The 11836-nt window shown below is 35.4% G+C and overlaps 1 protein-coding gene across 1 annotated transcript in view; it reads right to left on the bottom strand.

The window, feature by feature from the left end:
* Tmem38b (transmembrane protein 38B) overlaps positions 1–11836 on the bottom strand; it is a 60010-nt gene that overhangs the window by 31786 nt on the left and 16388 nt on the right. The window contains exon 3 of the mRNA XM_004638068.2: positions 123–307. Coding sequence (XP_004638125.1) covers positions 123–307 — 185 coding nt within the window. The remainder of the gene's footprint in view (positions 1–122; positions 308–11836) is intronic.

Genomic DNA, 11836 nt, shown 5'->3' with positions numbered 1-11836 from the left:
GCAAAAAAAAAAAAAAACAACAACAACAAAAAAACGGTTGATTAAAGTATGTAATCTTCACTATTCAGTAGTTACAGAACATCAATAACAGAACATTTATGAACACATATTGTTAATATTACCTCGGGCCCATCCAATGGCTATCATGACTATCCAGCCATTTCTGTAATAGCTGTTAGCATGTGTGACTCCACCTACTATTTTCCAAGTTCTGGTCACCTCCTTCATTCCAGCAGCCAGGAGTTGTACAGGAAGGTATGAATAGGCCTGGGAAACTAGGTCACATGGGCAAAAAAATATAATATACCTGAAATTTAAATATTTTAATATATGAATAGAATCAGGACAGAAATAAAAATTTAATGTGTAAGCACTAACAATACAGCATAACCAAATGAAATTATAAACTTAAAACGTTGAGTGCAAAAAAAGCAGAAGTGGGCAGAGGTAGATTTCTCTTTTAATAACATGAAACGTACACATCATGTACCAAAATGTCATGATGAATGTAAAGGTTAGATACCTGACTACACTATAGATGTATAAAGTATTAGCAGATTCTTAAATTCTATTTACAATATTCTAGAAGCTAAGTGCTGAATCTAACAAAATTAAGCAAATATACAACCATCAAAAGCTGCTTTCTTTCAGGAAATTGAGTAGTGAAAAAGGCCTTTTGTAACTGAACACGAACTGCATTTCAACCTCTACTAACATCTTTACCTGCACCCCTTTGTGCATAATGTAAACTGTAGTACAGAAAAAGAAAGCTGACAGTTTAAAGGAAAGCAGATTTATATTTTATGTTTAAAAAACAATTTTCATACAATTGAAAGAATACAAACCTAGATCTTCAATTTAGTTAAGTAAGTTTAGTTCTAACCAATTAAATTATGTTGTTAGCTTTAGAATAATTCACCACCTGTCTGGTGAAGCTTTTTAAAACTTACTCATTTGTTTTTAGCATCTGTTCAACTACAAACAGGAGCATGTACTAGAAAACATGCTGCCTTTCCCCTCCACTCTTAAAATACTGTGGTAAGCAATTTTATGCCTTGAACAAACATTCCTTCTAATGAGGTGATATAGAATGCACTGCATGAAGGAAGTATTATCTCTTCAAAGGCAGCCATTAATTTTTCTACACTTCATGATTCATAATCAGAAATCTCAAATGTATTCATAGAAAATGAAATATTTGCCAAAATACTGCTTCAGAGCCTTAATCACCACTTTTCTTCACCTCTCCTAATTCCTCCCTATTCTCCAAAGTGCCACAGAAATACTACACTATACCCACAGCTTTGGAAGTAATGTTTTATTTAGTCATCTCTGCTCAGATTAATAGTGGCTCTGCACAACTAAACAATTCATTTCTATGCCTAATATCTTTTTCATATACTTTCCTTTATAATATAAAGCAAAACCTATAATGCTCACATAAATTAAAATAGACATCCGATGACAAAAATCATTCATCTTATTATCTGCTAACCCGAAAGTCAGCATGATGAAAAGTAGTTATGAATTATTTATTGACAAACAATCTAGACACAAAACATAAAATAAGTCTAACAATCAGTTGGTAAAAAGTCTGACAAAAAAATGAATTAACTGAGTAATAAAATAATTTTTGAAACTTTTACATGTTCATTTATTGTATAAGTCTCTACACACTACTCACTTTAAATATAAAGCTAGTTTCAAAACATGGTTAAAAGGAAAAGAGTATATACACAAATAATACACTTTCCGTATGTTTTAATAAATATATTTTGACATCTACGTAGATTCAATGAAGAAAGGAGGATTTGATTTCACTTTAGCAATAATTAATGCTCAAAAGTAAAAATTATTAGTAAATAATTAATACTCAAAGGAATCACAAAAACCAACACCACAAATGACTCCATTTTTATTCCTAACACTACATGAAAACAATCTTGAACATTTTACATTGAATTATATGATATTTGGGCACCTGATCTGAAACTTATAATTATCACTATTTCTGAATCAGTCAGTATTTACTCAAGAAGTTCTAAAGTATTTGCATAATAAGCTAACAATAAGCAAACACTGTTTTCATTTGTGTGCTAAATAGTCAGCCACAGAGCAAAAGGAAAGCTATTTACTATGTTCACAGACTCACAAACAAACATATCAGACCAATGGCTCTCTAAACTCTCCACTGCTATTCTGTAACAAATTAGATTTTTGAAATTCTTTTAATGAATCATTCAACCAACATTCCTTGGTTAATCACCATACCCATCCTTCTCAAGACTAAAATCTTGCCCTATTTAAATTTGCAACACATAAGATACCTTTGACTTATAAACTGCCTAAAGAAAGTATACCAGGAAAAAGAAAAGATATAGAATGAGAAGACAATAATAGATTTTTAAATACAAAAATTATAATTATATATTGTAATTCATTTTAATATATATTTTAAAATGAATAGTCCATGTACCTTCCAAAAACCCTGCCTTCCAACACATGAGACTTTTGAGGGATACTCTAAATCTAAATCTGGAAAATTTCCCTTAGGTCAACTCTAGATGGACTATAGCTGTGCTATACTCATCAGAGGCCTGATCCATTAAGGAGTTTGTAGCTAAAAGTGCTGTTAAAAGTGGGCCTAAAGGGGCCGGGGAGATGGCTCAGTGGAATAAGCGCTTCCCTGACAAGTGCAGGGCCTGAGTTCAATCCCTAGTTCCACCAAAAAAAAAAAGTGGGCCTAGTTGAAAGCGATGTGTTGCCAGGGATATGGCTTTGGAGGGTGCACTTCCCTCCCCAGCTCCTTCCCCTTTCGTTCCTAGTTTCATTCCTAGCTTTCCCCTGCCATGCCCTCCTACCATAATGCTTTTACCTTGGGGCCACATAACATTGGCCTGAATCCCAAAACCCTGAGCCAAATTAAGTTGTGGATGATGGGTACTTTGTCCCAGTGACAGAATGTGACTGATACATCACAGTCACCAAGAACTATTTTCATTATACTATCAATCCCATTCCTTTATCAAAGATATTATGTATCAGTTAATTAAGCCAAAAAAGAATAAATATGACAGGTTTGCTCTTTGTGTACATGCTTTGAAAAAAACACGGCCGGCCAGATAGCTCAGCGGACTAAAGCGCCTGCTTAGGCAGAGTGCAGCAGCTGGGGTCCAATCCCTGGTGAGGCATGCTGAGATGGTGACTGAGACTGGACGTGGTATCGCAGGCCTACGATCCTAGTTCTTGGGAGGCTGAATACAGGCGGATCACTACGAGTCTGATCTACATAGTGAGACCCTGTAGACCTTGTACTAAATACAAAAAAAAAAAAAAAAAAAAAACTAGACACAATGACACCTGCAAAACTACCTCATTTTTTTTCTCACCAGTATATAATCTCAGTCATGTAAATATATAGTACATACTTGGAAGTTTAAGGAAATCATAATGTGACATAAAAACCAATACACAAAAAATGAAAAATATTCATTTCCCTCAGAAACTGCTTTTCCAAAAAATCCTATGAAAGCGTGTACTGTCTTTCAAGCAATAAATATGCATTATGACAAAACCAAGTTATTGTTTCTCTTTGCCAGCAGATGGTGCTAACTGCCAGATGTGAATACTATAAGGCTGTGGTGCTACTGATGACCCTGTTTACAAGCAGGTAAAGTATACTATGAACATTCTAACTCTCAAACAAAATTTAAATAAAACAGCTATTATAAATTCATTGTAAATATTAAAACTTTAAAAAAGAAAACAGTATACTGTCTTTAGGCCAGCATCATTTTTTTCATATTAAGGATCTGTAAGGACAATGTCCCTATTTCATGAGTCCAAAGAAATACCTGCACTGCCACAAAATAAAGAACAAGATATCCTAGCTTTGAAACCCAGCTCCAACTACCCAATACTGTACCTGTGATACTTTGGGCAAGGTAACTCATCCACACCTTGGCTCCATTACTCGCTAAGAATAAATAGTACCAGAGTCCATGTGAAGTTTTTGTGAGATAATAGGTACAAAGCACTTACAAAAATTGCCTAGGACAGTAAATGCTACATAAGTGAGTGTTGCCATTGTTGTCTTATAATGCCTAATAAAACAACCAAACTATTTAACAATGCTTATCAAAAGAAGAATATAGATAGCAATACAATGGGTTATATAATAATGTCAAAGGAATGACTAGCTAAATACATACACAGAGGAATCTTACTAACATGTCAAGTTAAAATAAGCCCCCAAAAACGACAGATGAAAATAGGGCCAGGGCCAGGGATATAGCTCAGTGGCCTAAGTGCCTCCCTGGCAAGCACAAGGCCCTGAGTTTGATCCCTGGTACCAGAAAGAAAAAGAAAATAGGGCTAATGGAGCTGGAGGTGTTGTTCAGTGCTACGCATAAGACCCTAGGTTTAATTTCCAATTCCACAAAGATTAATTAAATAGGGTCCAAAACAAATAAAACTAAAAATCTATTCTTTATTCATATATGTAATAGCAATTTTTCTGGAAGGCAAGATAAACACAAACCTTAGGATGAAGGTTACCTGTGGGAAATAAAAGGACAGACGAACATATGGAAATATATATACGTATATATTAGTGGTGAAGTCCAGTTCTTAGTTTGGGTATAAAACAATGGGGATATAAATTAGTATAACCACCCTATAAAGTGATTTGCCACTATCCAAATAATATATCTTAAGAATCATCTTCTTAAGAAATATATACTCTTAAGTATATGCCAAAAGAAAATCTTACTCATGTATGCTAGTAAATAATTTAAAAATTTCTTCGAAATATTGTTTGACAAGGAAAACTACAAGCAACTCTGTCAATAGAAAAATGAATTACTATGACATATTAATTCTCTTTCACTACACAGTGATGAACGTTCATAAATTACAATAACACAATAAGAATGAATCAAAGAAACAAGTTGAATAAAATATAAGTCACCAAAAAACATGATTTCATTAGAAAGCTATACTGTTTAGAGATATAAACATAAGCTAAAACTACATGAAAAAGGAAAAAAATGAAAAGCACAGAATTAAAATAATAGTTACCTTTGAACAAAGGAAAAAAGGAAACAGGAAGGGCATAGACAGGGAACATGGAAACTAATGGTAAGACTTCTGGGAAGACAGTAGTGGCTATATAAATAAACATATATATATTATATATATATATATAATATATATATGTCTTCATCTTTTCAACTCCACATATAAAAACACAAAACACAACTGGATAGCAAAACCAAAATTCTATGCACAACACTTACAACAAAACTATGTGACACAGTATCCCCCTCAAAACCCAAAGTACAAGTGGGTAGACACATCACAAACACCTGATAAGCACAACTTGGCAGGAAGAAAAAAAAGGGGGGTTAAGAACAAAGGAACAAGGCTGGGGAGACAGCTCAGCAGCATAAGCATCTGCCTTGCAAGTGCAAAGTCCCAAGTTCGATCTTTTGTATTGCATGATATGCCAACTCTAGAACCCTGGGAATGGTGGCACACACCTGTAATCCCAGCACTAAGGAGGCTGAGACAGGAGGACCACTACAAGTCTGAATGGTATAGCAAGACCCTGTATCAAAAAACAAACAAATAGGGGCGGGGGAGATGGCTCAGTAGTGGCTTTAAGTATGTTGTTCTTTTTTTTTTTTTGCAGAACCAGGGATTGAACTCAGGCCCTTGCACTTGCCAGGGAAGCACTTATCCACTGAGCCATCTCCCCAGCTGCCAAGTACGTTGTTCTTGTGATGAATTTCTGGGATCTTGATTATTATATGCCTGGATGTAGTTTTAATTGGGTAGATATTATTTGGAATTCTATATGCTTTGGTTACCTGAATGTCAGATTGTTTCCCCATATTTGGGAAGGTTTCTGCTACTACTTCTGCCCATATTCTTTTTATATCATTTGTGTTGACTCCTTCTGTCTCACTGATGTTTATTAGTCTTATGTTGTTCATCTTTGCATTGTCTTGCAGCTGTGGAATTGTTATTTCCTGGATCCTAGTTGTTTCCAAGAGATCTTTTCTTACCTTTTCACTAGCCGCAATAGTGTCTTCAAGGTCTGAAGTCTATCTTTACTTTCATTCAGATGGTTTTGCCAACTTTTAATATTGAGCAATATAGAAAAGAAATAGAATGCAAGAAGCAGATCCAAAGAGATATTCAGGAGATTAAAAACTCAACATTAAAAGTTAGAGAAAAGAAACAGATTGCATTTAAAGGAAAGCCCATCAAAGTAACAGCATTTCTCCTCATAAACCATCAAATCAAGAAGAACATGGAATAAATAAATAAATAAATAAATAAATAAAATTTTTAAAAAAAAAGAACATGAAGCGAAGTATTTCAAGTCCTACAAGACAACAAATTTCAGCTCAGACTGATATACCCTGCAGAGCTCTCCTTCAAGTTTAATGGAGAAGTGAAATACTTCCACAACAAAGAACTACTAAAGAATTTCATGACAACTAAGCCAACCCCACACAGAGTACTAAAAGATATTCTAGAAAACGATCAAAATGACAACTCCAAGAATGAAAAAGGAAAGAACCTACCAAATAGGACACACAGTTAAACACAGGAGAAAAGTAGGTAATCAACAGCAGGAAAATAACAGGACAAACATAAGTCAACACATATCAATTATAACTGTCAACAAAAATAGACTCAATACACCAGTTAAAAAAAATAAGATTGGCAGAGTGGATTAAGAAACAAAATCCAACAATATGCTATATATAAGAAACACATTTAACTCATAAAGAAATTCATAGGTTGAAAGTCAAAGGATGGGAAACAACAATACATGCCCCAGAACCTCACAGAAAAGCAGGGGCAGCAATCCTATTCAAAGACAATCTAAACTTCAAACCAAGAATGATCAAATGAAATAAAGAGGGCCACTACATACTGGTTAGGGGAAAAATACAAGAGGAAGAGATAATAGTCATAAATATGTATGCACAAAATACAGGAGCACCTAACTATATGAGAAATTTTAATGGACAGGAAATAGAAAAAGCAGAGCAAATGAAGCCCAAAGGCCAAAGATGGGAGGAAATCATAAAGATTAGAACAGAAATGAATGCAATTGAGACAAAGAGAAAAACACACAAAGAATTAATGAAGCAAAACACTGGTTCTTTGAAAAATTAAAACTGATAAACCCCTAGCTAACCTCCATCAAAAAGAGGAAAGAACAGACTCAAATTACAGCAATAAGGAATTAAAAGGTCCAAATTACTATAGAACCCGTGGAAATTCAGAAGATCCTCAATAGCTACCTTGAAAATCTTTGCTCTCACAGAATTGAAGACACAAAAGAAATGGACAGATTCCTAGATAGGTACAAATTACCAAAATGGAATCAAGAAGATATAAAAACTCTGAATGTATCAGCCAGTGAAACTGAAAATGCAATAAAAAAAAAACTTACCGACAAAGAAAAGCCCAGGTCCTGATGGATTCACAGCTGAATTCTACAAGAAATTTACAGAAGATATACTCCCAATACTCCTCAAACTCTTCAATGAAACTGAAAAGGAAGCAATATTCCCAAAATCATCCCTGGAAGCAAATATTATACTGATACCAAAACCAGAGAAAGATTCAGCCAAAAAAGAGAACTACAGGCCAATCTCTGTCATGAACAAAGATACAAAAATCCTCAATAAAATCCTAGCAAACAGAATACACAAATCATCAAGAAGATGATCCACCAGGACCCAGTAGGATTCATCCCAGGGATGCAAGGATGGCTCAACAGAACCAACACTGTGAAAATGGCCATACTCCCAAAACTGTTATAGAGATTTAATGCAATCCCTATCAAAATACCACCAACATACCTCACAGATCTAGAGAAAACATTCCTAAAATTTATTTGGAACCAGTAAAGACCTAGAATAGCAAAGGCAATCCTGGACAACAAAGGTAAGGTAGGAGGTATTACAATTCCTGATACACTACAAAGCTACTATGATAAAATCAGCATGGTTCTGGCAAAAAGAAACAGACCCAAGGATCAATGGAACAGGTTACAAGATACAGATACAACTACAAACACACTCAGCAATCTTAGTTTTGACAAAGAGGCCAAGCATGTTCACTGGAAGAAAGATGGTTTCTTTAACAAACATTGCTAGAAAAACTGGCTCTCCACTTACCAAAAACTAAAACTAGACCCAGGTCTATCACCATGCACTAAAGTCAAAATGGATGAAAGATCTAAATATTACAACAGAAACATTAGATCTCCTAGAAGAGAAAGTAGGTGGAAATCTTGAAGATACAGGGGTAGGCGAACAGTTAAAAGAACAAAAATCAAACTGCAGGGGAAATACTTGAAAGAATCAACAATTGGGACTTCCTCTTATTGAGAAGTTTCTGCATATCAAAAGAAATCACCAACAGAGTGAAAAGACAACCCATAAATGTGGAAAAAATCCTAACCAATAATCACTCAGACAAAGGTCATTTATGTAGAATACATAAAGAACTAAAAAAAAAATCAGGGCCCCAAAACGTAATGACCCAATCCAAAACTGGGCATCTGAGATAAATACACACTTCTCAAGTGAAGAAATACAAAAGGCAAATACATGAAAAAATGCCCCACATCACTGGCCATTTGAGAAATGCAAATTAAAACAACACTGAGATACCATCTCACCCCAGAAAGAATGACTGTCATAAAGAAATCAACTAATAACAAATGATGGAGAAGCTGCAGGGGAAGAAGGAACCCTTCTCCCACTGCTGGTGGGAATACAGACTGCTACAACCACTATGGAAATCAATGTGGAGACTCCTCAAAAGAGTAGGACTCGAAATCTCATTCATTCCAGCTATTCCCCTTCTAAGTATTTTCCCAGTAAAACTGAAAACATCATACCATAGCGATATATGTGCACTCGTGTTTGTCATAGTCAAATCTTGGGAGCAACCAAAATGCCCATTACCTGAGGAATGGATGAAAAAGATGTGGTATTTTTATACAATGGAGTATTACTCAGCTATAAAGAAAGACAAACTCAAAGCCTTCATAGGTAAATAGATAAGTGGGTGGAACTAGAATCTATACTCATAAGTGAAATAAACCAGACCCACATGTATAAATATTGTATTGTCTTCCTAGTGTAAGAATCTGAAAGAAGAAATAAAACTGAAAGGTATAACAGATATAGTAGGAACGGCCAAATAGCTCAGTGGATTAAAGTGCCTGTAAGCAGGCGCAGAGGCCAGGGGTTCAATCCCTGGGCCTGCCCTGCCAGCCCCACCCCCAGGGTGCACTGAGACGGCAATTGAGACTAGGCATGGTGGCGTGCACCTATAATCCCAGCTCTTGGGAGGCTGTAAACAGTGGATCACTAAGAGTCCGATCTAGTAGTGAGACGCTGAATACCCTGTAGACCCTTCCCTAAAAACACACACACACACACACACAAAATATATATATATATATATATATATATATATATGTAAAACAGAACGAAACAGAACTTGAGGATTAAACAAATTTTTGTTTTTACTCTTCAGAATTAAATTAGGAAAAGAATAGAAACAGCACAAATGTCTTATCAACTAGAAGAGGAAAAGATATAAGAAAAAAGGTAGGGGAAAAGACATGCAACTATATATACAGGATGGTTAAGGTGATTGTACTAAGAATTTCTATCAGTTTTTTGAAAATAGCAGTCAGTTAATATGCAGAATTTTCACCTTGACTAACTCTGTATGTTGATAGCTGCGATCTAAGCAACTACAACAAAGACAGCAATGTGTAATACAAGAACCATGGTTAAATACCTGTCATCTTGGTTTTCTAAATGTGTACTGTTTCTAATGTCATATCAATTATTACTATGCTCTCTTTAAAATAAACTTTTTAGGGGGCAGGGGAGATGGCTCAGTGGAATAAGCGCTTTCCTGACAAGCGCAAGGGCCTGAGTTCAATTCCTGGTTCCGCCAAAAAAAAAAAAAAGAGACGAAACTAAAATAAACTTTTTAAAAAGGTAAAAGAAAAGAGACAAGAATCAAAATTTAAGATTTCTTAAAAACAAGTGGTAATATTCAATCATATGTCCAATCTTACATAACTTTATCTGTTATCCTGAGCAATCTGAGATTTGGCAATAAAAAGAGAATAGAGCAACCATTGTTAATCAGCTATTCTTGCTTTGAAAAATCTGTAACATACATATTGTTATATGTTACCCTGTTTCTGTCCTTTTTTCTGATTTTTGTTCTTCCTTTTGTTTTTACTCTTCAAAATTAAATTAAATTAGAAAAAAATAGAAACAGCACAAATGTCTTATCAATTAGAGAATGGATAAGCAAAATATCATGTATCCATGCAATAAAATACTATCCAGCAACATCAAAAAAATGTAAACATGTGGATAAGAGACAGACTTACAGGCAGGAAAAGTAATATAGAACCAGATAAGTAGAGAAAAGAGGAAAGAGTCAAAGACCTTGCCCAACTTTATTGGGTTGACTCTCAGGACAATGGCCATTTTACAAATTTCTGCACATAACAAAAGAAAGACAATTTAGAGCAAAGAGCACTTGTGACACTGTGATATGTCCAAGAGCAAGATTCCTGTTTCTTGTACATGACAAGTAAAGAATTGCAATTATGCACTCAATGGGTGAAAGAAAAAGCAACTACATTTATTGAAAATGATAGAAAGGTATGCCTGGGTTCATGCTACCAGAAACAATAAAAGTGGCACAAATGAGAAAAGTGATTCTAGGACAGCAAAGGAGCAGGAACAACAAAGATTAATCAAGTTTTCATATTTTAAAAGATACGCAGCCCTGGATGCCTCCTACTGAATCTCTATAGATAAGTCTGACAGAAATGATTGGCAGATGCTGAGTCATCTCAAAAGCACCTTACTACACGGTCTCTCCCAAAATAAACTGTTTTAATCATAAAAAAAGAAATACACACATAATAGAGATAAGTTAAATAAAAGCCCAATAGTCTTCAATTTGAATTAGAAATACGAATTGTAGGAGTTATTTTATCTTTACATTTCCTAGCTCTGTTCACTGAAATAGCCTAGACACACAAAAAGAACATGTCTAATGCTAAGGCAGTGATTTTGAAATGCCATTTCTCACTACAGTTTCTTAGAGAAATGAGTGGCTCCAGAAGAAAAGTATAGGATGAATCTTGCAACACCAGGTGCAGGAACTAATCCAAAATCTCAAGAGTCAATGTAAGAGGCTCCTACTAGCCAAATATCAGGTCATTATTACAAAAACTGGTAAATAAAGGAAAATCAGCATTTATTCTACCTTTTTCATATGGTTTCCCAAATAAAGTCAGAAATACCTATTTAAGATAACATTCTAATTGATAAAAAGAAAAGATAGCAGGGGCCAGGATTTGATTCCCGGCCTGTGGTGCCAGCCCCACCCCCGGGGCCACAGCAATTGAGACTGGGCTTGGTGGCACAGGCCTATAATCCCAGCTCTTGGGAGGCTGTAAATAAGCAGATCACTAGGAGTCTGATCTAGTAGTAAGACCTTGAACACCCTGTAGACCCTTCCCTAAGATACAAAAAAAAAAACCATAGAACTACGCAATAACCATTTTGCAATTCCAAATTAATTTACAGTTAAATAGGCAATAAGAGTAAGTAGGTGTTGGGGCTGGTGAGATGGCTCAGTGGTCTGGAGCACCTACTTGGAGCAAGCTTGGCAAAGCACAGGGACCGCGGTTCAATCCCCCAGCACCACATGCCGGCCAGCCCCGCCCCCTGGTGTACTGAGCTGGCCACACACA

Source organism: Octodon degus, unplaced genomic scaffold, assembly GCF_000260255.1.
Source record: "Octodon degus isolate 3935 unplaced genomic scaffold, OctDeg1.0 scaffold00094, whole genome shotgun sequence".
In the NCBI taxonomy this organism is placed as follows: Eukaryota; Metazoa; Chordata; class Mammalia; order Rodentia; family Octodontidae; genus Octodon; species Octodon degus.
Note: the sequence above shows the minus strand (reverse complement) of the source record. Positions and strands in the feature narration are given on the sequence as shown.